The sequence below is a fragment of the Hyperoodon ampullatus genome, assembly GCF_949752795.1.
Source record: "Hyperoodon ampullatus genome assembly, chromosome: 2".
Taxonomy (NCBI): domain Eukaryota; kingdom Metazoa; phylum Chordata; class Mammalia; order Artiodactyla; family Ziphiidae; genus Hyperoodon; species Hyperoodon ampullatus.
The window spans coordinates 100,292,172-100,311,723 of record NC_136915.1 but is presented as its reverse complement, the minus strand read 5'-3'; the positions used below and the strand labels follow the sequence as shown (position 1 = coordinate 100,311,723).

Here is a 19,552-nt window from a genome sequence, read left to right as displayed (position 1 = left end):
CAGGTCAGGGAGCTGTAGCATCCCAGATCTATGATTGATGAACATGGTGTTCCTGCAGTTTTCCTTTCTGCCTTCACAGTTGGGGTTCAGGAGTGGGATAGGTAGGATATGTGAGGGCTTATGCTGTCTCTAATGGAATGCATTCCAGGGTTGAACAGGGAAGGGTTCCCCTTACACACATCATCTCTTGGAGCTGCTTTGTCTCACTGTCTCAGACCTAAACAGAAGTCCAGATTTTGAATGAGGGTAGGAGGAGGGGTTGAGAGCAGCAAAAGTTTTTGATCAAGTGAAAATCTGCTGTCTGCCCCATCTTACACGGGTTTCTCTGCAGGGTAGATACTCCTTGCCTTGGTGTAGGTAAATAGCTTGTCTTGGCTAGAGGTCCCAGGACTTTTACTAGGCTGTGAGTAGGCATCTGGCCTGGGATAGGACAGTTTTTTTTAAGCACTCTCATTCCCTGTTCTTACTTTCCTAGACCAGGAGTTGACAGCATTTTTAAAAAGATCGAACTCTCAAAGGAAATTCTAATACATACTTTAAAAGCCCAAAGCTTTAATAATTTCCTCTCATGGCTTCTCATGACTACTTCTGCTCTGTCTACACATTTAGCATCCCTTTAAAAGGACTAGATAAAACTAAAACAAAGATTTAACTGTTAATCTGAAAAAGAAAAAAGGAATAGAAAGAATTAGGAACGAGAGCTGATTAAACATGGACCACTAAATGTAGTATGGTGATCATTTGGTGGTGGTGGTATTAGTGGCAGAAATGGCAAAAAGGGGGTTCATTGATGAGGTTAAAGAAGGCCTAAGCTGTTCCTTTTGTAAATTCTGCTCATGTATACTCTCCTAGGATATTTTGTATCAATTTCTGTCCTAAAGGTGCTGGGATTCTTGTGCCTCCAGCCCTAGGCACCCTCAGTCTTTGAGGAGAACACACAGGATTTGAAGTCAGAAGCCCTTGGTTTGAGTTCTGGCTGAGCCACTCAGTATCCACAGGACTTTGGACAAATCACAGAGCCTCTCTGAACGGCACCTGTACAATGAGCGTAATTCCTATCACAGGGTTGGTGAGACAATTACATATAAGCTAAAGTGTTTATACATGAAAAACCTTTTTATAAATATCACCGTTATTCTTGGGGAAGCCCCACCTTGAAAGTTGTCAAATAGAACAGCTGTGGATTAAACTATCTTTTTTATTCACTCAGCTTAGCTTTTCTGTTTGGTCAAGTCTGCTTACTGGGGTTGATGGTGTTGAAGTAAAGTCATCCAATTTTGGCTTCTTTTGGCCAAAGAGAGAGAACTCCCATGCCCAGCTGTTCTGTCCATAGACTCGTAGGCAGAAGTGAGCAAAGGCAAATTTTAAGCCAGAACAGTTCAGAGTTAGGGGACAAAAGGGAGAATGCTTACCTTGCTTTCTCAAATCCAGGATGACTAAAACATCTTAAGTAAATGGGGAAGGACCACAGAGATGCTCAGAGATCATTTAAGCCATAAATGGGAAGTGGAAAAACATACCTATACCCTCTCTTTTATCACTTTGACCTTTGGGGTCAGGGACAGGTATATTACTGACACCCCACTGGCCGTTACCTGAAACCTGCCAATCACCAGCTTCTGGGAAAGCTCAGTCTAGTGCAGCAACTGTGACATATTTACCCTAGTAAAGCCACTGCTTGCTCCCCTCTAGTGCCTTTCTCTTGTGGAGATCATCTCTGGAACCTAAACCTATCCTGTTTTCAAACCTAGTAAGAGTTAAAAACAATAACAGGTCATGAGCAGGAGGCCTGATAATCGTACCTCGTGCAGTCATAGGAGACTGCCCTATCATTCATAGCATGTAGGACACGAATTGCACTCTCTCCAGCGTGAACCAGCCATGAGAAGTTCTACAGTCTCAGCCACTCTGCCTGGGTGGGAATTGTCCACTGTTGATCTCTTCTCTCCATGCCCTTTCTGTATCCTTCCCCTGCCACCTCCCAGAGGGGTGCCAAACCAACAGCTGCCTGCATGTTGATAATTTTATAATATTCCTTGGTTATAGCTGAACCCCTGTTACTGGTATGAGTTTTGAAGTGTTTGATTGAAATCTAGTTGCTTTTTTCTTTTTTTTTTTTGTTGCTGGGGAGAAGGAGGATGACTAGAACCCATATGCAGCCTGAGATATTTGTATATATATATCTTCACGGTTGTGCACAGGCTGATAGGAAGGGCAGAGTGAAAAGGAAACATCTCTTTCTTGTTTTCCAACATTGCTTCAAAGATGCCCAACCCCCATAGTAGCAGGCAGTTCCCGAGTGGAGGGTGGGGGCAGAGGCCTCCACCAAGGCCATCAATAACCAGGTGTGAGCTACAGGTCTCTGCATAATGTGAAGCTCTCCCGTATTTCATTTCTGAACCAGGGGGCGGCTCTGCAGGATTGCTTACGGAGAGCTCTGTGTCTGGCACCTCTCTCCACAAGGCCCAGGCGCCCAGGGTCCCACCGACCTGCCCAGGAATGCATTACATTATTCTCTGGTGCTGTAATTTGGCTGCAGGCTGCATCTAGGCCTCCCAGGGATGAGATACACACTCTCCCTGCCTTCTTCCCTTGGGTTTCTGCCCTGTGACCACTGAGGGCATTTAAATAAAACCTCAGAAAGGCTGAGGGAAAAAAAATCCTTGTTATCTTTCTTATATTAAGCCATGGAGAAATCAAAGTCCTGAGTGGGTCTGAGAATTTGGCGAAGGACTTAGTGGTTGGTGTGCTTGCTAAGGGAGGTGAAAGAAAGGGAAGAAATTACTCTCTGTAACAGGGAGGAAGAAGACAGAGGCAGTGAGTGGTCAGGAGTCAGACCTACAAGACTTTGCAGACAGACGCTCAGGGCCAGGCAATGTTTGATTCTTTTAAATAATCTGAAGTCCCTGATTTCATTTTTCTAGTATCACTCTAAGGAAGAGTATGGATTCATGCTATTATTCAAGGCCAGCAATAATACAAGTTGGCTTTTATCTGCAGGACTGTGTTAAGGCTGGCATTCTTACTTTTACATAAGAGAAATTGGCTATAGGCTGTGCAGCTGAGGTACTTAATTCTTGTGCCCTCTCTAAAAGATTCTAAGATCCTTAAAGGATAATGTCTTTTAACTTAATTTGTATCCAAATAGCATTTTCTGCAATGCATTATACATAAATATTAAAAGCTAAAAGAAATGAAGACCAACAGGAAGGAGTGAAACAGAGGTGGCAGGCTAAGAGACTGCTGATCTGAAGGACAGGCCTCTATTGAGCAGAGGAGAGATGGGAGAGATAAATAGCAAGGGGGAGATTTGAGGCAGTGAGTGAGTAGCAGCAGGACTAAATGGGGCCCTGACTGCACCAAATAAAGTTCTTGTTTTGCTGCTTGTTCCAAATAAATTAGTTTCTGTTTGTATTAGTTTCTGTTTAGTTTCTGTTCTGCAGAATGGATGCCAGTTGTGTAAAGCCAGTTGGAATGCAGAGGCAAGCTAAGGAATAAGAGGAAAAATTAATTGCTTGGCCATTATTCTTTTTTGGAGCCACATAGCCTCTGTAATGGGGCTTACATGGACCTCTTTTCTCTCACTATCCACCTCACTTTTCAGACCTCTCACTCTCTGGACAGCTTGCTGTTCTCTTAACCATTTATAGGAAATTGCAAAACTTGGTCTTTATGAACTAGAACTTGGAGCCCAGGGAAAAGCACAGAGTAGTATGAGATGCCAGAAGAGGTCCGATTCCTTCCACAGGGTAAGAACCAAGAAAGAATAAGATAATAGAACACAGGTAGATTTAGCTCAGGTTGATTTCCCATGGAAGGCCTAGGCTATCATTTATGTGGTAACCTGGATAACCCTGTGAGAGCTGAAGCCAACTGGGACCTGAGAGCTCTTCCCAGTGGCCCAGCATACAAGACAGCACCCTTTTGTACTTCATTCAACTCTATTCTTGAGTTCAGACTGACTGTGAGCCCCTTACCCTTCCACTACCTTAGAGCTTTCCTCCTCTTAATCCTAGCTCAAGATGTCAGAAACTCTTCTTTTCCCCTCCTATTTCCCCCCTCCCTAATCCCACCATTGGCTCATCAGTTATCCAGTTGACTCCACTCTGCAAGGAAGACATTCCCCTGGCCTGACTCACTCAGTCCTATTTCTCCACAGGAATCCCCTCACCGCAGACCACAAGGGCTGTTAATGGATGTGAAACTGGAGCAAACCCCCTCACCAAAAGAAAAACCACCCTAAACTCTCCCACATAGGTCTCAGCAGGTTACACAAATATTAGTCCTATCATCCAAATAAATCTGCCCCCATGGCCCAGAGCTATAGCACCCCCATCCTCTTGCTGCCTGTGCGGAGTAAAGCTGCTCCACAAACATTGAGGACCCCAAGGGGTGCTGGAGAGGAACTCGGGAAAGTGGCCTATATTCAGAACTCCTTGTGTAGGATCCTTAATATACAGCCTGCTGTCAGTACCTTATAGTCCTGAACTGAAGATTCTGAGAGAAGTCAGGATGGGCTAGACCAGTTACAGGCTTTGGTAAGAGGGTCTATTGGCTGGAGTTTGAGGCATAATTAAAACTCAATATCTGAGATAAGTTTGTACCCTCATTTTACAGGTGAGAAGATAGAGGCTCAGAGAATTTGGGTATCTTTCTCAAAATATCAAAAATAGTAACTGGCACAGCTGAGATTTCAACCCAAGTCTGTCATAACTGCTCTGTCTATACCACTCTGCTCCTTTAAAATATCAACAGGCAAGAGATAACCACTGTCCAAGTCACATAAAAATAGGACATCATGATTTTGGGGACTCGGTGTCCTGCCCTCTAGCTTACTAAGCCTGCTATCTCTGGAGACTCTACCACTACAAGCTTAGTTAGGCAGTGGTAGTAGCATAGAGGGAACTCCCCAATTTAAGCCAAATGTGGATTGAAGGATAATAATCACCAGGACTTGGAGAGTCACTAAATAAAGATTTGTTGAATAAATGAGGAAAGGTTGCTTTCTAAGCTGTTTACCACTTTGGCCCCAAGACCCAGCTCGCCTTCCTTCTGTAACCACTGGTTCCTGCTCCCAGCTTTAAAGGCTAGGATCCTCTCCTAAAAATTGCCAAAGCCAGAGATCTCTACCTGCCTAGTATACACTAATGCCTCATGTGGGCCTTTGAGATCAGACTTGTTACCCTCTCCCATGCTCCGTGAGTCACATATCTTTTACTTAGTGTTTCCCAAACCTGGCTGCCCACCAGAATGATGCGTGGAAAGTTTAAAAAAGTAGAAATCCCAAGGCCTAGGCAGACCTACTAAATTACTCTTTCTTAGGAGTGTTCTACGGTATTCTAATGACCTGTTTGTTAGGCATGGCATGACACTGCATGCCACTCAGTTTGTACAGTCAGCAAGTGAGCAGAAGAGGCAGTGCTGGCTGATACAGGTTGAAAAGGAGAGATTAGAAGAGAATGTATGTTTGTATAGTTATATAATTCTTTTCTCCTACAAAACACAGCAGTTTATAAACATAAAAGCATGAGAATGGAACTTGTCTGCTATGGCTAACTCTTATCTAGCAATCCCAGGCTCTTGATAATGGAAGAATGTTTCAGCCTAAGAGTTTCTTTTGGGGTACCAGGCAGTTAGCTCACACTGACCCAGGGAAGAGATATGTGGTTTCATCTCTGTCCCATCTACCCTCAGCCAGGTAGGAAAAAAAGAAGTTCTCTCCAGGTACCCTTTCTCTTGCACACACAAGATGTGTCAGGAAGCCAATGCAAGGGAAAGGAAAAATGAACCTTGACCATGTGCTTTAGTGCAACTCATATCGCTCTGAAGACTCCTACCTTTTCCACTCTGCCTTCTAACCTCCAGAGTGGGGAGTCAGGGAGCCGCTCAGTTTTTTACATCCCCTGTCAACTCCTTCCCAGGGCTAAGAAACCAGCTAGGACACCAGAGTCCCTCTGGAGTACTTTCCAAGTCCTTAAATAGAAGCTGTAGCAGCCCAGGGTTGAGGGTGGAAGAAGGTGTGCATGCAAAGATCTTGTGCTTTTGAGTCAGGAGGTTTGAAGTGGAGGGATGAGTGAGGTATTTATATGTTCAGGTCTGATCCAGCCACTCTGCCTTCTTGGGGGCCTTGCAAGTATGGACATCCACAGTGTTTCTGCACTCCTTGCACCGCACAGCACAGCACCAGTGGAATTTGCACTCACACTGGGTGACACGGGTAACTCGAGTTGTGTCATACCCTCGACCACAGCACATGATTTCACAACCGTCTGTCCCTTTAGATGTCTTGCTACAGACTCGGCCTGCAGTGCCTAGGGAACCTGGGTTGGGGAAGAGAGAGAGTGAGAACCAAGTTACCTCTTACTTCAGCCACTCTGGGTTCCCTTACCCACATCCTCATGAGGAAACCATAAAGAATCCTTTTTCCTGATAATACACCCACTAGCCAAAATGATCATCTCCTTACTGCCCTCTGTACCAGGCTTGTTTCTTCCCACTATCAAGGCTCCCCAAAGACCATTGACTTTTCCTGCAATGCCCTCCCTGCCAGTACACATCTCCATATCCCCTTCAAAACTTAGCCTTAAAATGTCATAATTGTTAAAGCTGGGTGAAGGTCCTCTACTTTATGTTTGAAATTTTCTATAATAAAAAGTTAAAATAAAATACTTAGCCTATAATTTACCTTTTCTAAGAAGCCTTGTTACAACTCTGATCCAGTTACCATTTGTTAGTATTTCGGTCCTTAGTTTATATTTCATTAAGTTGTACTATACAAGAAAGTAGTATAGCATGGCCATTAAAAATTTAATGCATGTGCCTGATGTCAAGTTGTCTAGGATTAAAACCTAATTCTGCACTTTTTAGTTGTGTGATCTAGCAAGTTAGTTGGTCTCTCTGGGCTTTAGTTTTCTTATAATAGCACCTAACTCAGCAGATAGTTATATCTATAATCTCTGATCAACTCAGGGGGCGAACTGATAAGCATTACTGGCAGGAGGCTTCTCCCTAAGGAATTTCTAAAGAATATCCCTTGCCTTACCCCTTACGGTAGGAACCCTTGAAGGGTAGGGATTGTGTTATTCCCCCTGCACAGAGGATGCTCACAACCTCATTCTGACTGATTTTTGCAAAAGAGATGCTGCCAACAGATCACAAAATCATAGAATTTTAGATGGGATGGATCCTAGAGAATATCTACTTCACCTCTTTCCCAGAGATGGGAACATAACTAGCCTGGGGGTTCAAGAAGGGTATGAATAAATTAACTGATTTCTATAGCAGTAGTCTCCACATTCCACTGAATATGGATAGAAAATGCTAGTACTTCTATATTTGTTTTTGAGCTCATCAATTTAAAATATCTACTTTGTACGTATGTTTTATAATGTACATTTTAGTACAGTGAAACATAGATATAATTCATAAGTAAATATACATATATTGGAGGCACATGTTCAGATTTTTTTTTTTAATGATAGGAGTATACAAGCCAAAATGTTAAGAGACCACTGCTCTAGAGTGTAGGCTGACTAGGTCTACTATATATGTTATCTGCCTGATTTCAAGGGCTAGGTCTTAACGTCATTCTCTTGTGCACCAGAAGCGTCTTCTGTGCTCTGGAGCCAAGCAGTCCAATGTAGTAGCCACTAGCCAAATGTGGTCATTTAGATTAAGTTAATGAAAATTAAATAAATTTTAATACTTAGCTCCTCAGTCACACTAGCTATATTTCAAGTGCTGAATAATCACATGTAACTAAGTGGCTACTGTATTGGAGAGCACAGATGTAGAATATTTCTGTCATCACAGAAAGTTCAATGGGACAGTACTGCTTTGGAGGGAATTCCTGGCTCCATACTCCCTTCTGGGATGACTTGTACCCTTTGAATTCCAGGCTCCACTGTGGGTTTTATGAGACCTATTATACCTCTGAGAACAACCAACACACATATGACTCATCCTCCCTCCTAACTCCAAAGATCCTTCCCCAAAGGTGCATTTTAGGATGACAGCATAGGTTTACACCCTGGATGTTGTGGAATTATTTCTAGGCATTTAGAGAGTAGCCCTCTGAATTATACCATGTGGGAAGAAAACAAACTTAGTGGCAGGAAATCACCAGGAGAATCAGAAGTGCTTTCTTAACATTTTTTCTCCTAGCACCCTTCAAAGTACACGAACTACTTTCTCTGTGTCTTGGGTAGAGCCCCACCCTGTTTCTGTGCCCAGTTTTGCTCCAAGCTAATTGCTTCTCCAGGAATGACAGTGATAGGTGAAAACAAATAGTATGGAAGACAGCTAAGGGTTTTGGCTTCCCCTCACCGAGGTCCTGACTGCTGAGACTATAGAGAAGAGTCTGGGAGCCCATAACAATAACCAGGGGAAGAGCAGTTCTGTTGCATAGCAGGTTGTTCCTAGTTTAACCTATCTGAACCTGAAATATAAGCCAAGATGGTTAACTTCCACTCTTTTAGGGGAACACCACATCACCTTCCAGCATTCCCAAGAATTCCACCACAAATATATGAAACAGATTCAAGAATGATTTGCTGCTTTCTGCTGATGGTTAGCCTTTGGTAGGGATCTCCTCTCTCCTTGCTTCCCCAACTCCATTTTAGAATTTTCAGTGGCAGCACACTGGATAAGCCCTTTCAAGGTCATTCATGGTGTATTTCCTACTACCTTTCTGTCTTTAATCTCCCTTACCCAAAACCTTCACTCAGTCAGGTTAATCTGCTCTCTGTTCCTAGAACAGATCATGTGCTTTCCCACCTACCACTCTACTCGTGTGTAGAGAATATCCACCTGTTCTTCTCTCTAGCTATCCAGATAATCCCCACACTTTAAGAAACAGCTTAAATTCCACATTTTCAAGTAAACTTTTCTTAATTTTTCTCTTTTGCAGTTGCATTTGTCTACCTGTTATATCTCATTTCTTTAGCTAGATTGTAAAGAGCCAAAACTTAGTCTGTATCTTATGCTTCTATATAGCCCATACACTGTTTGGTACTGAAATGGGTGATTCACTTAGTAGTACCTACTATATCCCAGATGTTGGGAATATAAAGGAGTGATAGATGACCTCAGGCCTCAAGGAGCTCAGTGTCCTCTCCTCTCTAGGAAGCTTTGGGCCTGGAAGACTGAGGCATAAATCAACAATCTTATTACAAGTTTTTCACATCTGACTGGCTCCTCCAACCTCCTTCCCTAACTCCTGAGACCATGATTAACTAGAGGTGCCTGCACTAAAAACCAGGGCTCCATGTCTCTACCTACTTTCCTTACTCACCTGCAGCCTTGTCCAAGACGCAGTAGTCTGGGGAGTTGTCAAAGTAGACAAGGTCAGTCCGGGTAGCACGGCGATAGCCTTGGCGGGCTGCCGTGAAGTTCGCGCCATCCTGGGTGGCCGTTACCTGCACAGCCCCATCATAGCGCCGCCGCAGGTAATCACCTGTGCGGCGGAAGTCTGAGAGTGCACGCCAGCAGGTGCGCAGAGTACAGGAGCCACTCACGCCATGGCACTTACACTCCAGCTTCAGAAACCGCCGCACAGCCTGGGAGGTGGGGAGGCAGGTAAGGAAAAGGCAGCCAGTCAGGGTACTTTATGGTCATCCCTAGGACTAAAAGCATGAGTGCCCTGAGGTCTGCTGGTCCTGGCCCTGGTTGGCTAGTGGAGCCATCGGTTGTCCTCTCCCCAGTCAGATTCCACCCATTCTTCCCAATCAAATTCAAGAACCTCTTTTTCCAGGAAACCTTCCTAGACCAACAGTGCTTTCCTTTTCATGATAGCCCATTTGAACTTTAAAGCCCCAGGATTCTGTTCATAATTATGGCACATCCTCTATTTTTCATGTGTTTTAGAGTTCAAGGGACCATGCCTTCTGCTTTTGTTGCATGTCATTTTCCAGCACAGTACTAGGCCTATAGGAAGTGCTCAAAGACCAGTGCACTGACTAGAACAAGCTTTTATCCTCCTCAGACTTTAGGAGGTGATTCTTTTTTTTCTTAAAAAGTTATTTCCCTTCTTTTCTCCACCTTTCCCTAATTTCCATCTATGTGAAGACTTTTTTTTTTTTTTTTTTTGCGGTATGTGGGCCTCTCACTGTTGTGGCCTCTCCCGTTGCGGAGCACAGGCTCCGGACGCGCAGGCCCAACGGCCATGGCTCACGGGCCCAGCCACTCCGCGGCACGTGGGATTTTCCCAGACCGGGGCACGAACCCGTGTCCCCTGCATCGGCAGGCGGACTCTCAACCACTGCGCCACCAGGGAAGCCCTATGTGAAGACTCTTTATGCTCCAGGTTGAACCTAGGCATTCCTAAGGTCCCTTGCATTTACTGCTCCTGTTCCAGGGGTTGGGGCTTTTGGAAGTAATCCAGAAGCCTTCAGTGCTTCCACCTTCACATTTACTCCATGATCATACATACTGGCCACTCCCAGCCAATATGAATGTACATGCACAGACATGAGTACTGACCGTGCGACCACAGCGATTGTTATGTAAGTTCATGAGAGCCCGTGCATCCTTAAGCCTCTTCTCCTTGGCATCCACGAAGGCTTTGGCAAAACGAACACCATAGTGGATGTTGTCACTGCATCCACCCCAGTCAAAGTCCCCACGTTGGTCATGATGTCGGCCACGGGTGTAGGGGTCACAGCTGCACACACTCAGTTCACCCTGGCTACAGGCACGAGTGATTGCATGGACCACCCCTGCTGATGAGATGGCATATACAAATGCTGCCTCCCGGCTACCTAGAGAAAGAAAGGTAGAAGTGTGTTTCAGGAAAGAGGCCCTTGTCTGTCCCCTTCTTTAGCCCACACAACCTTCAACTCTGAAACCTCTTCTCCTTTTCTTTCCCAGGGCAACCCCTGTACCTCCTTTATTCAAGGTACCCTTCCCTTCCAAGAGCATTCCCCAGTGAATCTGACCTCTTCCCCTCAGCCCTCACAACTCTCTATCCACTTCTTTATATGTCTGACCTCTTGGGCTGACCTGTACTCCTGTTTCCTTCCAAACTCCCTGGGTCCATCCATTGAAAAGTTTCACAGTGAATCATTCCCTCCCACTGAGTGCCAACCCCGGCTTAGCAAAGCCAGCCTTAGTCCACATTCCAGGCCTTTTCAGGCCCACTCTGCTGGACAGTTCCCCTACAATAGAGACCCCAGCGCAGGGGTCATCCTATTTGAAGAGATATGCTACTTTCCCCAGCCTGCTTTCTTCCTTCCCTGCTCTTGGGGATTGATGAATCATCACTCTTGTCCCTCTGACACCTCCACATTCTCATCTCATTCCCTTTCTGCTAGTTTACTGTTTAGCTCTGCTTAGCTCTTTTGCTGAGCCAGGTCCAAGCCGCTGACTCTCCAAATATTTACATATCACCTTTCTGTTTATTCCTTGCTCCCATTATTATAGTGTTGGGAGTGTTGGGGTGACGGTGGTGATGGTGTTGGTAAGAACAGAGCAGCCATTTCCAGTCCTCAGCCTTACAGTGCATGGATATCCGCAGGCTGGGGGTTGGGGAGGGGAAGGAAAAGGGAGGAAGAAGGATGGAGGTACCAGGGAATGCTGTTCCTTTGACCCATCATCCCAGAACACTGGAATTTAAAGGGGCCACTGCCTACATATCTAAGGTACTGAGGGTCTGTTTCCAACTGTATCCTGGGCTCTGCCCACAATTCTGACTCTAATTATGAAGTAGTGTGCAGGAGAGGAGAGAGGGGCTCATGCCTATACTACCCACTCACCACCCCAAGCATAGAAAGAGAAGGAGCTGGGGCAGGTGGGAGAGGCCCCTACTTCTGAGCATGACACGGCCAAAGACAGTGTGGTCCCGGTCCAGGGTGGTGCAGTTCCAGCGATGGTGGCGGAACTGGTGCTGACACTCTCGGATCCATTCTCGGGCACCCTCGCCCACCGAGCGCATGATGTCTGGGTAACGCTGGCACAGCTGCCGCTGCCGGCTCACCAGACCAGGGATATTGTCACAGATCACTCGGGCCCCCAGCGCCCCGATGTACCTGCAAGGTGGAGATGGCCCTGTCAGAGCATCCTGGCTTTATTCTGCATTAGGAGGGGAATAAGGAGGGGAAAGGTTTGGCATTCAAACCTTGAGAGGCTCCTTCCCCTTCCTCCAACCAAGGCCGATATTCCCCAAGGCCGATGGGGAGAACCGATCCTCACAAGCTCTGGAGAAATAATTAAGCAGTTGCAGAGAGAGTAATTGAGTGGTCTCTCACCATTACCAGTTCCCCAGCCAAAGGCCAAAATGACACACACTCCCAGAACACAGGCTAGGCATGTGTCACATACACAGAAGCTGTGGGCATGTCACACAAACCCCATTGCCTGTTTATTTAATAAACATTAAGAGCCTCGTGGAAGAATAAACTTAATAAAACTAGAGTCTGAGACAGCACTGTTACACCCACATGTCAGAGGCACGTCCTGTGTGGCTGGTCCATAAAGACATGGTATGGGAGAAGGATGGAGACAGGGAGGAGTCAGTGGGAAGAGATACAGTGGGCGATTTTGAGTGACGTTTACAGCTCTAGTCAGACCCGTGTAGCTAAGAGTCCTCATTCCCAATCCCGAGGTCTGGGGAGGAAGACCCCTCACTCCAACTCTCCTCCCCACACCCTTTGTTTCAAGGTCCCATGACCTTTCTTAACTAATGAGTCTTTAAAAATCATCCATCCCAACTTATAGGGCATAATGTCCTGGATGAATCTGCATGGCAGAGGGCTGTTTGCAGTGGGAAACCAAAGACCAAGATTAAGCAACAGGGTGACACTCCCCATATTCCAGTCCCCAATCTGCCCAATGTGAAGAATTATAAGATCAATTGGGTGAGCTAATAAAAGATAGGTGAGTTGCTAGAGTCATTCTCAATTTTCTCAAGGAAGTAGTTTTTCTTCATTCAAACACTTTTTAGCCCTGGACTCCACCACAAGCCTCAGGAAGAACATTTCAGAGAGAGGACAGGAGTTCATCGTCACCTTTTCTCCCCACAAGGCCACCAAATGAGATCTGACCCATACACCCACTTCTCACTCCCTTTCCATCTCTCCAGCACCCAGCACACACATGCCTTGATTTGCTGTGAATTCTCTATTCTCCTGTCCTAACACATCAAAGGGACGCCTTCTCTCCCCTTTTCTGAACAGGTGGGGACCATGGAGGGCAGTTGCTGCTACAGACAGAAAAGATTTGGTTTGGGCTGTGAATGAGCCTGTGGTTTGGGAAGGGCCCCAAAATGGGCCTAGAAGTGGGTGAGGAGAAGGGAGGGCAGCCAGTGGGGAGAAGGGAAAAGCTGGACTGCCCCGGGCTCTATGTTCTCTGCAACACTCCCCCCACCCCGCCCCACCAGCCCCCTGCATTTGTAAACCTGGCCCTCACCCACAGACTGGATCACCGCTGGTGATACCAACTCAAACACAAGGAGGGCTGATGTTTGCCTCTTCTGGAATTCAGCAGGGCTGATGGGGCCCATCTGTCCCAGGGAGGGGTGAGAGGGCTGGTCCACCACTAACAAATCCCATGGAATCAGCATCCCCAGCACTGTCCATCAGGGCAACAGCTTCCAGGAACAAACAAAATAAACACCCTGGGCTGGGCCAGGCCGGAAAGGGCTGCCTGACGCACAGACGGGAGTTACACCCACTGCTGCGGTGCTTTGTTTGGAGAATCAAGACGGTTGGAGTTGGAGCCCGTCCCTGTCTCACCACCATTCTGCTTCCTCAGTTCACCCCCTGAGTACTGCTCTAGGCAATGGTGTTTGTTGTTTTTTTTTTTTTACTGGGGCTTGGGAAGACGGGGGTTGGATGGGAATGGGAGACCAGTAATCCAGCCCTCATGAGACAGTGTGGAGCGGGGCATGCCAAACCCTGGTAAAAAGTCCTTCCTGTGGTCTGACTTAACTCCATTCTGCTGCAGCCCACATCGGTCCTTCCTGTTACATCCTCACTGAGCGTGGGAACATCTGTTCAGTAAGACAGGAACATAATTTTCTTTACTACCACCCTTATCCCACTAAGTAGCTGCTTCAAGATTCTGCAGAGCAGGGCACTTGCCTCCTGACCAGTGGTCAGCACCTTGCAGTCAGTGTGGGGGCCTCCAGCAAGGCAGCCTGAGGCCCAGCCCATCCCCCTCTCAATTCAGCGCGTGCCTACAAAATGCCTACCATGTGCCAAGCACTGAGCTCATCTCTTAGGGGCACAAAGATATTTAAGGCATCTCCCAGCTGATGGGCTGGTAGAAGGGTGAGATGCCCCTGACTCTGTAGCTCTGTTTCCCTTCCAGAGGTTTTTACTTCCTTCCCAGCTTCCTGCTCCAGAATGCTCTCTTTACCTGCTTTTGACCAATTCATACCCCTTCCTTTGATAAAGTGATTCATGCCCTGTTCTAGCTCCTTGCTACTCAGAGTGTGGTCCCCAGAACAGCAGTGTCAGCATCTCCTGGGAATCTGTTAGAAATGCAGAGCCTCAGGCCCCATTCCAGCCCTACTGAAATGGCATTTTACCTACCTCCTCAGGTGATTAGGACATGCTGCTCTATGAAGGCAGGGAGTTTTGTCTGTTTTGTTCACTTCAGTATCCCCAGTACCTAGGACAGTGTCTGGCACAAAGCAGGTACCTAATAATGATTTGGTGAAAAAAACAAAACCTGATCGCTCTGATTTATCCCCAACTCCCCTCTCCTCCTAGCTAGCCATAAGCTTCATTTCAATTATAGCTTTATTCCTTGTTGACATTGCAGATGTTTTAGGTTTGTGTCTTTTTAATGAGGCTAGGGGTCCTTTTTTATTTACCCCCTTTCTTTTACAGTCTTTAGTGCATGTACGTGGTTTAGCTCAGCCCATATAGGGCTTTGAACACAAGGATAAAACTATTATTCTCCCTAAATATCTTAATACAATATAATTTATATGATGATACTTTACAGTTCACAAAACATTTTTCTTCACAAAAATCCTATGAGAGAGAGAGAGAGAAAGATCTCCATTTTACAGGTGAAGAAACTGAGGTCACAAAGATTAACAATACCCAGCTATGTCCATCAGGGCTAGTCAGAGGAGAACTGGGGTGAACCAAGGACATCTGACTCCAAAGTCCAAGCTCATTTTCAATTCCAAGCGTAAGAGAGGCACACAGTGCTTATTAACCAGGAGTAGACCAATCTGGCTCCAAAATTGGTGTGAACTTGAATTTCATACTACGTCCCTCCTATCCTTCACTTTCTTCATGTGTGAAATGGGGATAATAATATTATCTGCCTCACTGGATTATTTTGGGGATTGTAAAAGATGATGCTTATAGGTGCTTAGCTATAGTGTCTGGAGCTTAGGAAGGGCTCATTAAATGGCAGCTTCGGTTGATAACAATAATGTTAATGTCGGGGAATTCCCCGGCAGTCCAGGTCCCTCCAGGTCTGGGAACTAAGATCCCACAAGCCCCGGGCATGGCCCAAAAACAAAAAAACCCCAATAATGTTAATGTCATGATATCACTTTGTTCCTCCTGTAAATCCACAGTCCTGCTCTTGTGATTCCCTACATCCCAGCCCCTGCAGAGTACAAAATAGTACAGGGAGGCACATGCCAGGAGACCCCTAGTTCTTGTTCTGTTTTTCATAGATTAAGAAGAGACCATCCGTTTCCTCCTTCAGTTAAAGGTCGGGAGAGGAAGGGGGTGGTTGGAGAGTAAGGGGAAGGGCTGTGAGGAAGATCAGACTGTTAGCTGGTGATAGTGATGACATTCTGCTCCTGATCGGAACATGGACACACACAGAGTCAACAGGCATCTCTTCAGGGGGTTGTACAGAATATCAATCTTGCTGGGGGTTTTTCCTAAGAGAAAGAGAGATAATCACCTTGGGGCCTGACCTGCTTTTGGAAAGCAGCTTTCTACTTTATCCCAGAAGTGACTGACCACTGAGACAGGCATCTGGGGCCTGCAGCTATGACCCCTGTGAGGCAAGGAGACTGAAATGACCTGTGCACTCACTGCCCATCCTGGCCCTGTTGCTGCCTTCCTCCATTTCACAGGGACTGCCGAATCCCTCAGTATCCCGCCCGCCTCCCTCCCTAGCTAGCTCTTCCACCCAGGAGTTTTTCCAAAATCTTTAATATGAACCACATGGGGGAGAGTAGTAGAGGGAGAAAGGAAAAGGAAGAAGGAGTAGCCAAGGGGACAAAATGGGGACTAGGAAGAACCCCAATTGGGTTTTTAGGAACCACTACCAGGATGCTGAAATTACCAGAGTGACACTTCCTCACCTAAACACCATGTGGACCAAGACTGCCTCCCCAATTGGTAAGAAGCAATCAAGAGTCCCTAAAAGCAAATTGTCATCTGGAATGGATAAAGATGCACAGTGGTCACTTCATCCTTTCTCTACAGGGCCTCTGAAGACACAAGCCCCCAGCCAGACTGAGACCATGAAGGTAAAGGGTGGCTTTAAGCTCACTCTGAAGTTTGAAAGGCTTTTCTCCTCGTCCCCTTCCTTTTCCCTTTCTAAAGGAATGTTTCAAGCCAGATGTAAGATATGGGCCTCCCTGCTCCCCCATCCAGAACCCCCCTCCTTGCCTTCCCCAACACTGCAGAGATAAAAAAGATCCAAAGGAGAGATTTTCCTGAAACAGGAAAAACGGGGGGTGGGGGGGGTGATGGGGATGGAGAAAGTTGCATCTTGAAATGATAGGAATCTGCAGCCCAAGCTCGCTGGCCCCTCAGCCAGCTACCCCTCACCCTTCCAGCCAAGATTCCAAATCCGGAGGAGAGAAGCCACAGGGTGCAAGGGGAAAAGAGACCACACTCTGTGGAGGAGGGGAGGATTGGGGGGAGGGGCAGAGTAAGGAAAGGAACGGGGGCACTGCATGGATAGAGAGGGGCAATAGCCCAGTCCAAGCGGCCAGTTTAATTGGGGGGTGAAGAGGAAAGACAAGAGGACTGAGTCATTTCTCAGTCCCACTCTCCCCCTGCTCAGCCCCCAGAAGGTGGGGGAGGAGAGAGAGCAGCTCGCTCTTCTGGGAGAAAACGATGAGTGCCATCCAGAGCTTTCGTGGGGAAGGGGATCCGAAAAGAATAGATATCCAGTGGATTTTTAATTCCTTTTGCCTCATCTGCCGTCTTGTGAAGTGTCCGGACTCTTAAGGCCTGCAGGAAATCTGAGGAGAGGATCTCTTAATGCTTTGGGACTCTAGAAGCCGCTAGTTCTTGGAGGGGAAAGATGGGAGATGGGACCATCTGGGGAAGGAAGAGAAGGAAGAAGGGAGAGAGATATCAAGGTTCGAAGTGAGATCCTCAAAACAGACTGCATGTCTAAAGTATGCAAACCCAAGTGTTTTGTTTGTTTTAGTTGTGGGAGTTAATGGGGGTAGTTTTTGCCTCAATTCCATTTCTAAACCTTGCGCTGGGTGCTCCTGCCTCACCAAAGCCTTACTGCGTTATGGGGTGAGGGTAGACTAGCGAGAGGCTCGTCCGCCCTTGCCAGCTGCCCCTTTCTCCACCTCCCCCTGGTGGAGAGCCAACCTTAGGGGATCAGGAGACCCTCTTGGACGGCCACCGCGGCCCCAGATGGGCGATTGGTTCCTTGAATCCATTCTGAGAGAAACTCGTAAGGTAGCTTTTGCCCTAAGAGGATTGAGCTGAAATACAGGGGGTCTGGGAAGCCTCGATTACCGGGCGTCCTTTTTCCAAATACCCTGCGCCCTCATCACCAGACGGGGAAGGAGCGGCGCCCCCTTATCCACTCCCCGCCCCCCTGCGCCCCTCCGCTTCAGTGACAGCCCTGCACGGATCGTCTCTGACTCCGTCAAAGCGACAACCTGGTCTCCTGAGCAGCGGGTGCTGGGAGCTGTATATTCTCTGGGCGCGTCCGGCCTCTGTAACCCAGCACCTCACCCTCCCAGCCCTGAGAGCCACACTCACCACCAGGACGTGTCTACGCGGGCCGGCAGCGTCAGCAGCAGCAGCACAAGCAGAAGGCAAGCAAGACTTAGTCGGGTCGAAGCCCGAGAGCCGTCGGGGCTCGTGGGTCTAGGCGCGGGCGCGGAGACAGGGGCGCGGACGCGCCGAAAGGGGAGCTGCGCGGCTTCCTCCACACCACCCGGCCTCAGCATAGCTCCCCGAAAACTCCCGCCACGCGGCCCGGAGGGGCGTGGACGGGGCACCGGCTGAGGGTAGTCAGGCTGCTCCCACTTCACCCCCCTGGGGGGCCATAAGTCTCTGCGGCGGCTGGGGACCTAAGGGCACCTAGAGTCCAGAAGCCGGGGCGCCAGGTCCCGGAGAGGGGCGCAGGGAGCGGTGTCTGGAAGCCTACGACGCCGCGCCGAGCTCGGGATCTGGGGCACGCTGCCTGGGCTGAGATGCGGTGTCACGGGGTCGGCGGCGCGGAGTGGGGCTGCGGACAGAGTGTGCCGACAGCTCCTCCGGCCGCGGGCTCTCATTGGACGGCGCGGGGCGGGGCCGAGGCCAGGGACACGCGCGGCCCTCAGGACGGCTCCGCCCGCGCCAGCCCTGGGCGCCCCGCAGCGCCCTAGGTGTGGCGGCCGCCTCCGCCCCTCGGAGCCCCTAGCACCGCGCCGCGCCCCCACCTGCTCGGGCGGGACGCGACGGGGCGCTGCGGCGCCCTTCGGCGCCCGGAGCGCCCAGTCCCTGCCCACGCCGCGCCACCGGGTCCTAGCGCCCTTCATTCAGCAACCCCAACCTCCGTGGGTGATGGCCTGGAGGGCCGAGTGAGGGGGGCTGCAGACACTTTACCCTGTCATCTAACCTACACTGACACTGAAGTGAGCCACAGAGGACTCAGTCATTTCCTCGGGTTCTCTCTCCGTTCTTGCGCTTCTGTGAAATGGGTAGAATCTCTGCCACGGGGAGTTGCGGGAGAATCTTAACTCCCTTTCCAGCGCTGCCAACGGGGGGCGCCACGGGCAGCAGACTTCAGGTAGGGGCTTCTCTCATCTACGGCTCGCTGCCCCTGGTTCCTCCGACCCGCTGCCCACCGCATTCCCCACCCCCCACCCCCAGGCCCCCGCACACAATGTTTATAGACATAGCTCTCGCCCGCCTGCCCGGACCCGACGCTTCCCTCCGGCCTGTGGACCGGGAATCGATGGCCAAAGCGGAGCGGCACACCTGAGGACCCGACGCGGACTCCCCGCCCTTGGCCGCCCGGGCTCGGCAGAGCCTACTCTCTCCCAGCTTTCCTGATGCTTCGGTCCCCCACCCCTTCGGGCGGGGCTGCGAGTACGAAAGAATCAGAAACAGCTGGGCAGCTTTCCCGAACCAGAGGCCAGGGTGGGGGTCCTGCTGAGAGAGTGGAAGCCCCGGAGCCATTTCTCTCCTTCGCCTTTCCACCCTTCCTCTTTCCCACTGCTCCCTTCCCTCCCTCCGCCAGCGCCCCAACCGCCTGGGGGCGTGGTAAATTGGGAAGGGGTGGGGAGGTTCTGACTGTAGAAATTGACTCCCCTCTTCCGTCCGCACTTCCCAGGCCGGCAGGTAGAGCTTCTGGAGGCAGGGTGGCTCTTACTGAGACCTAAAAGTTCTTT

The 19,552-nt window shown here is 48.6% G+C and overlaps 2 protein-coding genes across 5 annotated transcripts in view; one reads left to right on the top strand and one right to left on the bottom strand.

Moving 5' to 3' along the window:
• The window catches only part of ST7L (suppression of tumorigenicity 7 like), a gene marked incomplete at both ends in the record, with an annotated part of 86,320 nt that extends 78,031 nt beyond the window's left edge, over positions 1–8,289 (top strand). For 3 of the 4 annotated variants that reach the window (XM_079698666.1, XM_079698668.1, XM_079698665.1), the window contains one exon: positions 882–911. In XM_079698666.1, the coding sequence (XP_079554792.1) occupies positions 882–911 (30 nt within the window). Of the gene's footprint in view, positions 1–881; positions 912–8,232 lie in introns of those variants that run through there. The other variant, XM_079698664.1, reaches the window with a different exon arrangement.
• On the bottom strand, positions 6,091–18,124 carry WNT2B (Wnt family member 2B; the record flags this gene model as incomplete). Its single annotated transcript, XM_079698670.1, has 5 exons — positions 6,091–6,320; positions 9,293–9,557; positions 10,480–10,757; positions 11,803–12,023; positions 17,934–18,124. The coding sequence occupies 5 exons, from the start codon at positions 18,122–18,124 to the stop codon at positions 6,091–6,093; spliced, it is 1,185 nt and encodes a 394-aa protein (XP_079554796.1).
• Positions 18,125–19,552: the final 1,428 nt, after the last annotated feature.